Source organism: Magallana gigas, chromosome 5, assembly GCF_963853765.1.
Source record: "Magallana gigas chromosome 5, xbMagGiga1.1, whole genome shotgun sequence".
In the NCBI taxonomy this organism is placed as follows: Eukaryota; Metazoa; Mollusca; class Bivalvia; order Ostreida; family Ostreidae; genus Magallana; species Magallana gigas.
The window spans coordinates 12,116,271-12,132,336 of NC_088857.1; the positions used below are offsets into that span (position 1 = coordinate 12,116,271).

Here is a 16,066-nt window from a genome sequence, read left to right on the forward strand (position 1 = left end):
AACAAAATATCATTTTTATTCAATGGGATGAAAATTAAATACAGATACGCAGATCTATGCTTTTTTATTATTAAACATGTATATTTTATTTATTCCTGACAATTAAGCTGAACATAATTGTTCATTTTTTTTCAAATTATTGAATACCTTCCAAAAGGGTTACAAGAAATCACAATGATTGACTGGCTAATGTAGCTGCCAGTAGACAAAAGTAGCAAATTTTAGCAATAAGCAAAATTATGAAATAAAATAGACTTCGTATGATCATATAATTTTGTCGTTTGATAATAATCATTTTCTTCGAGATCGAAACAAATGAAGCGTGTGTTTAAATAAATATGAGTATACTGAACGACAATATCGCAACGACTGTTTATAGAGGAAGTTTCCTTTTTCTGTCTGTCCTTGCCAAATACTGTTCTTGATTACATGGCGCATGTCACCTATAAAACATAAACAAAGAACCCGTCCAGAGAAGAGAAGCCAGGAAAATATATTTTTTTATTCATTCACCGCCAGAATAAAACAGATTTCATAGAGTTATCAACAACACCGGTCGTTAAGATAAAGAATGAGATGACATTCTTGTAAAAGGTCGTCCATCAAGAGGACTTTATCGCAAAATGCAAATGTAGTATAGCGTAATATTATGCAAGAATTATTATGCAGGTATCTGGATTTCAGAAAATATATATGAAGAATGGCGCTCCATGCAACGTGCCAAACAGCATTTTAGTATAAATTACGATGAAATTTGGCAATTTTTTCTTTAAATGAATACTAGTATGTCCTGAATACAGGTAAAGCATAACACCATCTTATTCATCTTACAGAACATGTATTTTGTCTGTTAGGGTGAAAGCTAAAATTCAAGCTGTGTGTTTCGCAACTTCGGGTTAGTCGATAAATATACAAGAAAATAATTTCTGGATAAAAATATAATTACTGTAAACACTAACACCAAATTTTAATACTGATAAGCACTGTATGGTAAGTTAAGATAATGAGTGTTTTTGTTAAGAGGGGGTTAATATGAGGTTACATAAAGTTTCCTCATTAAATCTACATTTTGTCCTGTTGTTAAAATGGCCCGTTCACTCTCCATTTGATCAGGGCCGAGTGCTTGTCTGAGCATACAAACACCTGGAAAAAGAAGAGAAGATCCAACTATACCCGAGGTGCTCCACAACCTGAATTTCACCGCTCGAGATCGATTTCGTCATTCATTTGACACTTTCCCAAATTCAGACCAACTTTGCTAAACATGGAGCGCCATTTTTTATCACGTGACAAATCTAACGTTCTCTGTATCTCTTAGGAAAACTGTTACGCTAGAAAAGGTGTGCAATTTCTGTTGATTAAAAACTACAGCTTACCCCGTGGCACTTTCCGGGACAGAAGCGTAATCTAGACTTGAATAACAGTGGTTCTCCCGGAAGCAAAATAAAAGCTCTCATTGCAACTCTCGCCACCCAGGAGGTTCCCTGTCTGTTCATCTCTGAGTAATTTCGGATCGGAATTTCCAAATGCTGCTGTGCTGTTCTCAGTACACATCTGGAAAGCATGGTTGAAATATAGATACTGTTATTACCTTAGGTTTGAGGAAATGCTTAACAATTTCTTGATATCATTCAAAAAGTATTTAATGACTACATTTGTTCTAGAAAATGAATCGCAATTCTTGTCTTTTGAATCTATAGTTGCAAAACTGACCCAGTCTTGTTAAATACCATTTTCTTTATCAAACTGTTAAGCTTTTTCTCTACCTCTTACAGACTTTAAAACTTTTAACATTTTTAACCACTACTTTTTGTTCTCTTGTAGTTTTGAATAAGCCCCTTTTCATGTGCCAAATTGTGTGACTTTTTTTTAAAGCACACATTGACTGAAAACAGAACATGTCATTCAGAAATTATTAAATCAGTGTAGCTGTGTGTATTTACTTGACAGACAGTAGATTTAACATTTATTTCTAAGGTGACACGGGTTTTTATTTAACTTTTTAACTTTAAAACATATAAATAAGTACTTTTTTTTATCTTCCATCAAATGTAATGTTATAAAGATGAATTACTCTTGCCTAAGGACCAACACTTGAATGATTATTTGGGACTCTATCCAATCTGATGTATTTGACTAAAACATTATTATGACAAGACATATTTTAGTCTAGTCATAACAAAGTACCCAAAAATTGTGGAATCTGTTATACATTTTGCTGTCAGTATCTGATTTACACACGATTGTCTTTCAAACATAATTTTAGAATATTAAGTTTAACAAAGTTTCGTTAAAATCTTTTGAAAAGCTTTATTTGGAATTGAGATATTCCATAACATTGATCAATACTTTTATGATTGAACACACTCGACTCCTAAATTGAATTTTGTAATAAAGAAAACTTTGAATATGGTCTTTATCTTTACTAGTTATACATCTTGGAAATTGCTTATAAGACTTTGGTTAAGGCAATAATTTTACAAGTAAATTATTAAATCATTTTTGTCTTTAAGTTGAGTAGCATTGAGCAATAGTTGTAATGTTAGGTGGTTTGGATTGCTTTTGGTAACTTGAAAACTCACCCGTTTTCTATGATAGTTTTGCTGACAACCTCGTTGGAATTAGCGTTGATGCTATAGACTTCCAAATACTCAACCATAACGCCACGAACATCTGGAGAAAGGGAAAAATTACTCTATATATATATATATATATATACTGAGATCGACATTTACATATACCATAAAGTGAACTAACAGATAAAACTAGCTCTTGAGAAAACTGAAACTTCAAAAGAAAATAATACGAAATCTTTAACACGACATACTATCTAGGTCAAGGTATAACAAAATTAAATCTTACTGATGTATTAATATGTTTTACGTTGCTACCGTTGTGGCGAGCGCAGCAAGAATTACACATACCTTGCATCAATGCCAACTTAGTGTTATTTAGGTATCAACGAACGTCAAAGAATTTTTGAAAGAGTATTTCTCTACAATAAGTATGCCAAAGGTACTAATTTTAATGGTTATGATACATACAGCGCAACCCGATACCCCTCCCACGAGAGAGAGAGAGAGAGAGAGAGAGAGAGAGAGAGAGAGAGAGAGAGAGAGAGAGAGAGAGAGAGAGAGAGACCTGCCCCTGTTTGTAGATGTATAATTTCCCATTTTCGAATTTAATGGTTTGACTATATGCGATATCTGCATACATTTTTTAACTGTTTATTTTTTCTCTTTATTCCTTTTTATTTAGTTCAAAATGTCCTATCGTTTATTTCTTCCCTACTCATATACGTACCTGTCTACTGTACATACATGCACAATTAGCTTAAAAATGGATCGATATGACAGAAAAGTATGTATCTTTCTAGTATATCTTTATATAGTCTCTATATAACAAAAATAAAAACAAATCATGTCAATGAGGCAGGTATCGCAGTCTATACTGAAATAGCTAGTACACGCATTACAGATGTTTGATCCACCTCTAAATTTATCGCAGGAAATGTAGCGCGAGAGCACTGTGACGCCATCCATGACCTTTTTTATCTTTGTTTACGTATATCGACTCAATACGAAGGTATGGGAGTATGTAACAAATCTCTTGGGTCTCGCCAAAGCTTGTGCAGTACTCAAAACGTGTCGTAAATTACGAGTAAAATGTCGGCCATTTTTGGTATAGCACCACGGGTGAAAACATTAGAGAGCATTATGGGACGTAGACAAAAAAACTTGTTTGATGAATCTGTCGGATTAGCTCGTTCTTTTACCCACGCACACTGGTTCTTAGAGCTCGCTTCGCTCGCTATTATAAGTCAGTAACAAGTTAATTCCGTGCATTCAGTTTGGTTTTCTGGTTTTTTTTAAATTTGCTCATTTGAAACGTGTTTCATGCAAACGATTTATCTCTGATATATCGAATAGTTACCAGGAATTCCAACTGGTTCGAATTGCAGTATAATGCTCTCATTGGCAGCGAGTGCTTGAACGGGTTCGCCATTCATATCCAAAGCAACCATACGGAACGGGAAAGCTGTTTCTGTAATTTCCTTTGTTGATCCTTGGAAACTGTTTTAATAGAAAAAAACATATTGAAGCTAAGATGCTAAGATAATTACAAACCTGTAAAAACTTTTTTAGAAACTGTTTTAATAGAAAAAAACATATTGAAGCTAAGATGCTAAGATAATTACAAACCTGTAAAAACTTTTTTATTCAGGACAGTTGTTTCTTACCTATTAGTGTGTACACAAGAGACGTCCATGATACTATCACGTGGTCCAAATTGATTGTAGTTGTGTGTACTAACAACAGTTGTCTTCATAGTAACATCCCCCAACTAGTAAAACATTAAGTTACATGTATTTCGCAATGTTAACATTCCTTTTTAAGGTTAATGTAAGGATTTTTCAATGAAGTACAAGTCCTAAGAGTAACATATTGCAAGATGGTCTATTCATCATAATTTATTTTTTCTATAACATTATACGGCAGAATATAACAAAACCGATTTCTAAAATATGGCTTTTAGTAGTTATGTCATAAAAGAGTGACCTTAGCAACTCCGGAAGTACAGTCTTGTGTGAGCAATTATTTATTTCAATATGAATAATACATGACTGGCAAGGATTTTAGGTTTTTAGATGTAACCACTTTTACTTATAAAACTTCCAAGAAATTTGATATCGAACAACTGTTTCAGTGTATCGATAACAAACTGCGTTATAAATTACATGTAGAAGTTACACATAAGTCAAAAGAACCTAAAACGTTGCTATTGCTTTTAGTTTTGATAATTTCATGTTTGCCTGCAAATATAAATGAGGACATAAATGTAGCTTTGAGCAGTCTACCTTGGGTGTATCGGGGGTACGTGTAAGGGCACACTCCGTCTTGTCGCTGTGTAGGACCACTCTCTCTAGTTTCATCATGTCCCTGATATCTGAAGGAACCTGTTTCAGGGCGCAAGATTTTCTGTTCTTGAACATGTAAACCTCTCCCACGAATCCAAGGGGTCTGTAGGCCTCAATGATCATCCTGTCGGGGGCGCACCTAGCCACAGCTTTAAGAATGTGAAAAAGAACTTTGTAATAACATTTAAATTGTGTATATTCCAGTTTGTTCTCCAAATGTTTGTAAAAATGTCTGCTTTGAAATCCGGCTCTTGACGTTAATTTTCATATTTAAAAGAAATATACCTCCTACCGATAAGGTAAGGATCTTATTCTTATCAAGAGAAAAAATGATAACGTCAGATGCCTTTGGCTTTGATTTTCATAGTAGGTGGAAAAATAAAGTATAATGGTGTTATTACTGTCTGGGATTTCGCACAGATCTCCGATGAAACCATGAGGGCAATAACACCTGTCGCTTTCGTAGCATGTGCCTCCATTTTTGCACTCTGCTGTACAGTTGGCGGCTGTTGAAATGAGCTCTAAAAGCAAACCAATAATTGATTGAGAAAAATGAATTGCTATTCAAACCTAACATTTCTATTTGAACCAAGTTTTTTGGAACTGTATTTATTCTGTTTAATTTTACCAGTCTTTAATCCGCAGTCTTCGCCTTGGAATCCTTTTGGGCAAATACAGAAGCCATAGAAGTGGCACGTTCCGCCATATTTACAACCATATCCGCCATTGTTTGTACAGTCATACTTCGCGAAAACTAATAAAAGGAGTAAAGTTATAAAACATTTATTATTCATAAATCAAAAAGGGCAACGTTTGAATGATGAATGCAAGGGCTAGCGTACTTGAAGATGGATATGAGCTACAAAACCTTGACAACTGTTATACTGATATTAATGCTAACATAATATACGAACCTGTGGTTGCCAGGCAACAGAGAGCAAGGACGTACAGTGGGGACATTCTGGAAGAAACCAAAATATGGATATGACACTATTCATCACGTGAATGAGTATACTTGTATCAGAATACGTATTGATCAACATCATGTGAATAAGAATACAGGTTTGATACTCTAGATCATGTGAATAAAAATATATCACGAGAACTGGCGTCAAGATCCCATGATTTTTGAAGGTCGCTATACCTAATTTCAGAACATTTAACATAACAGGGTTTTTTTAAATGTGGCATTAAAATGCAACTCTTTTGACATCAAATCTCCTCTTCAAAAGACAGCAGGGGATTAAATTATTAACTTTTTTTCAGGGGACGACATTAATTCTACTGTTAGAATAGTTTTAGGAAACAATTTCGAAGATATCCTGTTGAAGAAAGAGATTAGACCTTTTATATTGGAATTTCACAAAATTTGGTCTAGTCTTAAAGAACTTCCAGAATAAGCTGGATCATACTGGAAATCCTTCAATGAAGAAGAAATTCTCTCAGTAATATTATAGGATCTAAACATACCTGAAGACTATTTTTATTTAAGATATGATATTGTTTTGAGTTTTGACAAAATCAAATACATATTTGTACATACCTTACGTATATTTCAATTTTTGAATACAAAAAATAACACCTGTAACATTGGTTTCTTTAAAGGATAAAAATAACGAAAGGATTCATGTGTTATTAATAATTCATACTGTATGTAGACATATAGTCGAATCAAAGAGTTCATGGACCAAATTAGAATTTTCCAATTAGAATTCTGATTAATATTTTTTTTCGTTCTAAAGAAGAGTTTAAAAATTAAGTACTTTATTATTCATAAGTATATGAAATCGTGATATAAAAAAAGATGGAATGTGTACCTATAGCACTGAATTCAAGAAGTTTTCTATCTATGTTGCAGATACAATGTAAATGCGATTATTCCTAATTCTTTAATAAAGCTTGTACTAGTGGTCTTGTTTATGCAAAAGTATTATTTTATGAAAAATTATTCAATCTCCTAAAATTCTTCAGTGACCATAGTTTTAAATGGCTTGAACCTCACCATGATTTATTCATGTTGTAAATAACAACAAAAGACTTTGAGCAAGTGAACAAATCATTTACATTCTGATCCGCTTCAATTCTTGCATTGAAAATAAAGTAAAACCGTCCCTGTGCCTAGGTTTTAAGTATTTTATCATAAAAATGTTTTACCCACTCTTTTAGTTGTTTTGTTTCATATATTAACTTCGAAATAATGTGCATAAACTTTTTGGAGTTTCGCAGTAGGTTTCATGAAAAAAGATTAAGAAAACTAAACGACACACCGCACTTTGGCATCTGCCCTCGAAAACAGGAAGTCGATGACATTGTAAATTTTTTTCAAGATATTAATAAAAATTCATCTTAAAAGTATAATTTCAGTTTACCCCATCCCACCGTTTCCTACCCTAAAAATGTTGGCCATCACTGCTTGTCACCATACATAAGGAATAAAAATCTTATTCAAGCAACAACATGCAAAGTGCCTACACGCGTTTACTTTATTATTGCAATGGTTAATGTCAATGAGTATAGAAACATCTAAAATGTTCTCTCATTCTGATAATTCTGTGTAATAACTTAAGTATGCATTTATCCTTTGACCAATAGTCTTCTTGATTACAAGTAACGACTGTTATATAAATAACGGACATATAACCCATGTGGTGAAAAGTTTAATGAATTGCACGTATAATTGACGCATTTTGCTTCTAAAAAGGATGTGAATATAATTCATGTGCGTTTTAATTAGATAAAATCTAAAGAACAACCAAAAAGACCAGTTCTGTACAGTACTGCGTCCATTTATTTTTAATTTCTTTAATGACTACAACTAGATAAAGATTGTCATTCACTCGAAAGAAGTGGGTTCTAAATATAGATTTATAGTTTATACAGGACATTTCTTTTTTTTTTTACCCATAATATGACGTTCAAAGCATTTTAAGTACTGTTGACGAACACCTGACGTAATTTGTGTATGTACACATCTATTAATACATGTAATAAGCTTGATATTGTATGTGTTTATTACGCAAACGCCTTCATATTATAACAAATATCCCTCTTTTTAGGTCATTGTTAGCATATATGACGTCATCACTGTTATATTACTCTATGGTCATTTAGGCCAAAATTTATTTTCTTTGCAGATAGCCATGCAAAGTGAATCCTGTTCATGATCATTATAATAAGCGAATACATATTTAAAAAAGAAACAAATGAAACCAATACAAAGAAAGTTAAACAGCCCTACGAAACTAACAGGAAAAATAATATTGTAGGGATGATATTAAAATCTGTAGGTTTTTAAAACAGTTGTTGAGTAGCTGGTATTTTGTTGTGCGGGGTAAAAAGAATTTAGAATTTTACAGATATAGTGAATTCCGAATTAAGTAACTTCTTTTATCAAAAATACATGTATGTGTCTTGGATGAGATATCGATATTTAATAAGTATCATTAATTGTTTTCATTATTTTAAAATTTGTAAACCAGACTTAAATTACTGTATTTTAAGTAGCATGAAATTAGATACGATGAAAGCTTTTTTCATTTTCATAGGGCATGACCTAAACGTCATTAAAGTAATGTTATATGATCTGTCAAGGAAACAAAAATTGTACACAACCCTTAAAAAATGATGTCCTAAAACGAACGTTTATATCAGTCGAACAATTACGAGAAGCACGTACGCTGTCGTCGATGCCCTACAAACTCATCGAAGCTTGCAAGCCAATGCTTAACTTGACCCGCTTAACAATAAGTGAATGGCACTCAGTGTGCATGACAGAACAAGATTCGGTTTCATATATCAATTATTATCATGAAAACCACACCCTTTATAAAAGAGATACGCTCAGCTCTTACGAATAAAAAAAACACAAGTGAAAATGCCCCAAGAGCTCGAAGAATAAACAAATAACTGAGACGTGTTGTAGATCTTTTTGTCTTTGACAAATAAATGGCTTAAATTATTAGTCAAGTGACAACATACAACTGTAGTCCTGCTGAAAACTCGAAAAAGATATTGCAAAACAAAAATAAAAATGTGTTTACAGCAGCGTATAAAAAACAAGATCATCTTAAGTTTATAGAAAAGAGATTAGTATGGCGATATACACCAAATCAAATCATCGGTTAAAAGTCGCAATATTGTTCATTTTTGTGATACATATAGAATCGATTCAAGGGTTCAAATACCTTTAGACCTTAACAAAAATAAGGGGCAACCTAAACTATTATACCAAAACAAGTGTAATTTTTTTTCTAAAACGGATAAACATATCAAATTGATATCGATTCACACATATCAACTTACTTGTTCATTCTCTGGCAACAGCAAGAATCCAAAATCTTTCCCCTTAATGAATTACAAGACTTCTCATCAAAATTATGCGCACGGCTATATTCCCATATGTAATGTTTTAAAAATAATTAATACAATTTCCTCACAAACCTTCAACCACAAGATACTTGTTAATTCTAAATATGCAAATGAGCCTTCAAGAAATTCATAAGCCATTTTGGTTGCTCTAACAACAATAGAGGAGCCCTAAGAATTGTAAGTACCGTTTCTATATGTTGTAATGACTTTTTATTTAAAACAAACAATAGTATGTACCGCATGTTATCTACTATTTTCTTAACTTGACCATGTCTTAGTATTGCAAAAGTAATTATTTATTATTAATACTAATCAAGGTATCGCAAGTTTTACACTGATTAAGGTATCGGGACTTGTATTGTCCAAAACATGCATGTTTTCATTTTATTTCCGAACTGAAATAACACAAAAATATCAACATGTTTATAAGAAAAAAACCCTAATCCGTTCACATTGAATGGTTGAAGGCAAGATATAAAGGAGAACTGCTAATTGCAAAACTTTGAGGAGTATGCCTTCAAACTGTGATCTTATTATCGTGAAATCGAGAGACTTGGTAGCAGTAGTTTTATACAAAAGACGTTTATGGTGAAATGGCGTACATTCCTTGATTGGAGAGATGGAACCATGGAGATGTCCATTGCAATACGCTGTGTATAGTTGTCACTCATAATTATTGATTATTGATTTTAATAAGCAATCTTTCCTTTTTTAATATATCTTTTAAAGGATTATATATCAGCCAGATTAAGTTTTTCTTTTGATTTTTGGATTAACCTAAAAAAAGAAATAATAATAAAAACGCACGATATAAACAGCATTGTCAAAGACTATTCAATCTCAATAAGTGGCGTATGTCTGAAGAAAAAAACATTCATTCCCGATCTTAGAACAATATAGATATTCTGGTTCATCTACAACGAGGTGTTGTTCTCTCTCTGAACAGATTTATGACTTGTCAGGGAGATAGGTTGCAGTGACAGTCAGATAGCTTAAACTAATTAAATTGCAGCTGCGGTGAATTAATCGAGCAAGTTTATCATTGCAAACCCAAATCTGCTTTTAATTCACATTTACTTTAGTATAAACACATTAAAGAAGTTCCCTCAGACGACAAACTTATTTTTAATGTTTTAAATGAGTTTTATTTTGAGTTGCACTTCATCGGACATTGTTTTTAGTTTAGAAGACGATCTAGTCTCGCATGTAGATAATTGAAATGACAAGTATTAAGCCAATTATCGAAATTAAATTCTTTTGGTGAACTTAATGTCATTCCATGCAAGCAGAGTTTAATGAAACTTCATTAATTATTTACAATACTTAACATTTAAGTAACTGTCCTTTTTCATGATTTTTTGTGGCATAAACTACCAAGATTTTGACACCTGGAATTATTTTTGTTCTCTTTTTAAGAATTGTCTCACGATTTTTTCTGGTCATATAATTTTTTACCAGTTATGTAAATTAAGAGCGTGTTAATTAATTTAAAAACGGCATAAAAAACACAGCTATTCTATATGACTACAGCAGTTACGTAACCTTTTTGAGATTTCATGACATTGTATCATGATTTTATCCAAAATAAGTTGGATATGAAAGCGTTAAAATCCTACATATATTTTTGATTGTTTTAGACAATGTCGCCCCTATTTCCACTGTTGCTCCTGTCTTATGTCAGTTATGGTAAGTAATAAAGCTATACATTAATAATGTATGATGCACCATAATCAAGAATAGTGCACGTCAAACCGCAAGGAATTAGCACCAGTTGTTTTACATATACAGATAAAAGGATTCATATTGCATTACTGCAAAAGGTACATTCGATCACAAAAATCTCATAATAATTGATGTCTAATAACTAGATGGTAATTTTTGTATGATTAGTGAGCATTTGAGGTGATAAGTTTAAAAATAAAACCTTAAAAAATAAATTAAGAAAATGATTTAAAGAAAGGAGTTACCATTAAAGTACCGAACTCATTTAAACTCCCACTGAAAATATTGTTTATTGATTGAAAACACAAGATATTTTGTTAAAATTTTGATAATAATCCATGACAATATTGCGTGCGAAAGTGACAGTATTTAATTTTTTAAACACATTTTGACTGAGTTATTCCAATCTCAGAGGACTCGTCAAATGTCATAAAACAAAAATAAGTATAGAAAGCCCCGTTAAAGCATCAAAGACAAATCTATGATTTCAATTTGATTTTACAGGGTTGAGTTACAACTGTTTGAACACAGGGTATGACTGTAAAAACGGGGGAGCTTGTGACTACTTTGGCAGGTGTAAATGTCCCCCAGGTTACACCGAGGTAGACTGCGGCTTAGACACAGGTAAGATGCATGGAGGCCAGCAAAAAAGCAAAAAGACATAATAATCACAAATGTGCGTTTTAATTCAGTTAGAAAATTGCAAAAACTTAATATTGATTTACGTTTTTTAATTAAAACGCAAAAATACCATCTCCAAAAATAAAACTTGAATTCTGAATCACAGCTAGCATCACCGCAGCTGGAGCCTGTCGAGCAGCCTGTCTGAACAAAGGGATATGTTTCAATGGCATCAGTTGTTACTGTCCGGAAGACTACATAGGAACAAAGTGTGAAGTTCCAGTCTGTAAGTGTCCAATAAATAACATGATAACATGTAGTCACTTAAAGACTCAAGACTACAATGACTACATGTAGTCATTAAGAGCATAAGCATAACTACAAGTAGTCACTTAGAGCAGTATTAGCGTGACTACATGTAGTCACATAGAGCTGGAGCATGACTATATGTAGTCACTTAGAGCTGGAGCATGACTATATGTAGTCACTTAGAGCATGATCATTGCTACATTTAGTCACTTAGAGCTGGAGCATGACTTCATGTAGTCACTTGGAGCAGAATCATTACCACATGTTGTGACTTAAAGGGGCATGGTCACGATTTTGGTCAAAAATTATTTTTCCGATTTGAATAATTACAATGCTTCAGAGAGGCATTCTTAATAAGCAGACAAAATTTGAGTGTTATTTGTTGAGTTATGAGCGAGTTACAGAGCTTACAATTCTTTGACATGTAAACAAAGCTTTTGTTTACATTTTGAATTTTGAAGTGAAAATTTCAAATTTAGACCAAAAATGAATGTGTTAAACGTTAGGAACTGTTAATCTATGCTTAAAATGAATAAGAAGATAGAAAAACCAGCTTGTAAAAGGTTTTTAATTGGTATACTGAACCTATGTAAACAAAAAACAGGGCACGAGCCTTATTTACATGACACAGATTTGTGAGCTCTGTATCTTGCTTAAAACTTAAAGACTTACTCTCAAATTTCATTTGATCATTAGAAATGCATTTCTAAAGCATTGTAAATAATAAAAATAGAAAATTTGAATTTGATGAAAATCGTGATTATGCCCGTTTAAATCATGAATACATAGGGTAAAAAAAGCCCCTGAAACATGAATACATGTAGTTACTATAAAGATGCCTATACATTCATTGATTTAGAACATGACTAGATGTAGTAACTAATAGCATGAATACATTCAGTCATGAATATGACTATACATGCAGACGTGTAGAACATAATAACAAGGACATAAACATAAATATATAAAGTCTTTTATCACATTACAATGAATATATATGTAATCACTTAGAACATGAAACATGTAGTCATTAGGAACATGAACATAGATGCACATAGTCTCGTAGATAATTGAAATGAATATAATTTTAGTCACTTAGAACTTACGTGTTGGGCATGAGAATTGATACACATAGAATCCAACAACTTGAGCATTCATACATGTAATCATTTTAAAAGTGACTTATTTGAAATGTTTTGAATGAATAAAATAAATAAGTCTTTCTTTTTTCTAAAAACAATGTTAAACAATTGTTGTTGTTTGTTTTGTTAACTGAATTATTCTTAGATGAATATAACATTACAATCAGTTTATAAATCGATCAATCAATCCATCATCTATCAGATCAGTAATAAGAATAAATCATTTACCACCCTTTGAAATGTTCGTTTAGTGAGTGCAGAGTGCGGGATGTCGTCAATGAAAATCCGGGCCTACAGACCTCTTAACTTTAATGGAGAAATGTTTTTGAAGCAGAGCATGTTCGGATGTAAGCTCACAGAGATGTTTACTAACGTTCCTGGGTACAAGATGTACGAGCTAGATATTCCTCTGGAAGCCATTGCACCATGCTCATTGAAGAGAACGGAAAACCCAGAGGTAAACCTTTAGTATCTTATAGAAAATATTCAGAGAAATTGATAATTTTTCACAATACATAATGACATTGGCCGCAATATTAAAAAAGGAATTTTAAAGTAACTCTTCCGATATCACAATATTTAAAAAAAAATTATAATACATTTATTAGCTTATTCTAAAACTACTCGTAACGCTAATGAGTCAAAGCTATTTAAATAATGTAATGTATGAATTGCCATTCGGTTACAGACAGGGGACACAACCTATGAAGTGGAGGTGGCCACCGCCCACACAAAAGGACTATTCAGCATGTCAGACACAGTTCACAATGTCCAGTGTGTTTATGAGGCCAGGTACGAAACCATTGGGGAAAAAAACCATATACATACTTACACGTTCTAAAATTTTATCATTCACTTAATAAATATGATCATGGGTAAACAATCTTGATTCCCAAGATATAAGGCATATATTTCTTAGGGAAAATCGCTTATCTATTTTACAGACGTATGGGCGAAAATCCCGTTGACGTCACAGCTGCAATGAACCCCTTAACCGTTAAAGTTGTTGATTCGAATGAACGACCACTACAACAAGTGCAAAGAAATGACGCTTTCTACATTTTAGCCGAATCCAACGGAAAATTCCCAGGTAAAATTTTATGAATATAAACTCATAGATATCTTTAACTTACGTGTAATCTAATAACAAATTAAAAATTCAAAAATATGATCGCGGTATAAACTCCTTTGTTTGTATTTCAATATCAAACAGGAACTCGAACTTTGAGATTTCTTTTCCGTTAAAAAAGCTCATGTTTGATGTATATTTGTTGTACAAAAAAACATATTCAATGGTTTTAATTAATAATCTTAATACTATGTTGCAGATACCACAGGTGCACGTATCCGATACTTGGAGGCCTACAGCCTGGACAGACAGACAAACGAAGTGAAAACTATCAAGTTGATTGAAGACGAGTAAGAAATTTTAATGCAGATTGACTTATGTGATGATTCTTTGTTAAGGTTTGCTTTTTACATTGTTTGATGGGTTTTCAGATGTCCAATTGAAGCAGCAGTTAGCCTACTAGGCTTTACTCCTTCAAATGTGCCTTTTGAATTGAATGGAAAATGGTTGGGACGTGTAGAAATGAAGGGCTTCTTTTTGGTTGACGGAGAACCTTTGCTCATAGACTATCGAGCAAAACTTTGCAGGAGTAAATGTTACGAAGTTAGTATCATTTAATATCAGAATTAATCTCTTAAAAGTTCTTTTGACGATGCACACAAACTCAAATTTGATGATATCATACTGCCACAAAAAGACTTTATGAATTAATTTTAATACTTCAATTTCTTACTTTAAAAATCATTTATTTGCTTAAAATATTATGTTTTTTATTTTGTTTTTAGAAATCATGCAACTCCCCGCCACCGCTTACTATTCCTAAAACAGCACCATTCAAAGACCTCATAACCCCAATAGAAGTCGTGTAAAGAAAATGAAGTTTCGGACGAACAATTGTCAATACAGTGAAAATTTTATTAGTACTTAATCATGATAGTCAAAATGGAAATCGACGCATGATTGTACTGTCAGTAATACCAATGTCTTAAAATCTGTAGAAATAATTTACAACTTTTCGTGAAACATACATGTATATCATATAAATTTTGCTTTAAAGATAAGCTGGGGTTTTCCTAAAAAAAGAAAAGAGAAGTGTGTACTATATATTTTTGTATATCTTATATACTATTAAAGTTTATTTTTTAAAAAACACAGAACTTTCCATCATGGCAATAATAATTCGACTTTTTTTCAAGTTGATTTGTTTGCAATAAATTACATTCTTTAATTTAATCATTTTAGTAAACTGTCTGCTGAATTGTGCTCACAATAAAATCAAACCAGATTATAAACTTGACTAAAACATCATTATTTACAAAAAACACAAATAATAAAAACGTTTATACATGTGCAAAGAACTATATTCGGTGTTTTGCATTTTTCGCACTAAAGTACACCATATAATCTCAGTCATTGGCCGATCAAGCGTAATGTGTTCCGCTTGAAAAAGAAACAGTTTTTACTAAAAAGGGGTTCTACCTTTTGCCACGCAAGAGACTCAAACAAGGAAACTCGTTCATTCTGACAAATGTCATATTCATTAAAGTTACTCTATCTTATGCCTTATTAAGCTAGGCCTCATTATCCTAGCATACAGCGAACTCAGTTTTTGTAAAAGAATGTGAATATCCAACAAATGATTAATTAGCTTTTTTATGTTAAAGTTCACGGCCACTCTCTGGAACCTTCGTATAATCTGGCTAATATCATAGTGTTAATTTTGAGTTTACTGAGTTGTTGTAAAATTTACAACATAAAGAATTCTTGCTCTCGGGCTGTAATCGTAATCTCTAACTAGCAATGGTGCCAAAATGCTGTCTTCGATCATGCAAGTTTGGTAGCATTACAGAAAGAGTACATAACCACAGTAAAAGTGCATAAGCAAAACAGATTTCCAATTTAATACAAGATTCTGGT

At 32.5% G+C, this 16,066-nt stretch overlaps 2 protein-coding genes across 4 annotated transcripts in view; one reads left to right on the forward strand and one right to left on the reverse strand.

The window, feature by feature from the left end:
• The window catches only part of LOC105335295 (gigasin-2), a 24,418-nt gene continuing 8,352 nt past the window's right edge, over positions 1 to 16,066 (reverse strand). Inside the window, exons 1-11 of one of the 3 annotated variants that reach the window (XM_066086174.1) lie at positions 9,221 to 9,334; positions 5,833 to 5,879; positions 5,547 to 5,672; positions 5,320 to 5,439; positions 4,859 to 5,067; positions 4,241 to 4,344; positions 3,934 to 4,073; positions 2,583 to 2,673; positions 1,377 to 1,554; positions 1,067 to 1,143; positions 1 to 443 (exon numbers count right to left, since the gene is read on the reverse strand). In XM_066086174.1, coding sequence (XP_065942246.1) covers positions 1,081 to 1,143; positions 1,377 to 1,554; positions 2,583 to 2,673; positions 3,934 to 4,073; positions 4,241 to 4,344; positions 4,859 to 5,067; positions 5,320 to 5,439; positions 5,547 to 5,672; positions 5,833 to 5,879; positions 9,221 to 9,228 — 1,086 coding nt within the window. In that variant the 5' untranslated portion in view covers positions 9,229 to 9,334 and the 3' untranslated portion in view covers positions 1 to 443; positions 1,067 to 1,080. Of the gene's footprint in view, positions 444 to 1,066; positions 1,144 to 1,376; positions 1,555 to 2,582; positions 2,674 to 3,933; positions 4,074 to 4,240; positions 4,345 to 4,858; positions 5,068 to 5,319; positions 5,440 to 5,546; positions 5,673 to 5,832; positions 5,880 to 9,220; positions 9,335 to 16,066 lie in introns of those variants that run through there. The other 2 variants (XM_066086175.1, XM_066086176.1) reach the window with 2 other exon arrangements.
• On the forward strand, positions 9,394 to 15,215 carry LOC105335286 (EGF-like domain-containing protein 2). The gene is made up of 10 exons (XM_011439112.4): positions 9,394 to 9,463; positions 10,924 to 10,972; positions 11,513 to 11,632; positions 11,796 to 11,915; positions 13,332 to 13,537; positions 13,769 to 13,872; positions 14,025 to 14,170; positions 14,409 to 14,499; positions 14,581 to 14,752; positions 14,935 to 15,215. Exons 2-10 carry the CDS (start codon positions 10,927 to 10,929, stop codon positions 15,016 to 15,018), a joined length of 1,089 nt encoding a protein of 362 aa, XP_011437414.1. The 5' UTR covers positions 9,394 to 9,463; positions 10,924 to 10,926; the 3' UTR covers positions 15,019 to 15,215.

Bases quoted from the DNA above. Each gene is read 5' to 3' on its own strand.
- LOC105335286 (XM_011439112.4), top strand. From the start codon at position 10,927: ATGTCGCCCCTATTTCCACTGTTGCTCCTGTCTTATGTCAGTTATG. The intron at 11,633-11,795 runs GTAAGATGCATG...TCTGAATCACAG, and splicing joins AGACTGCGGCTTAGACACAG to CTAGCATCACCGCAGCTGGA. The intron at 14,753-14,934 runs GTTAGTATCATT...TTTTGTTTTTAG, and splicing joins GCAGGAGTAAATGTTACGAA to AAATCATGCAACTCCCCGCC.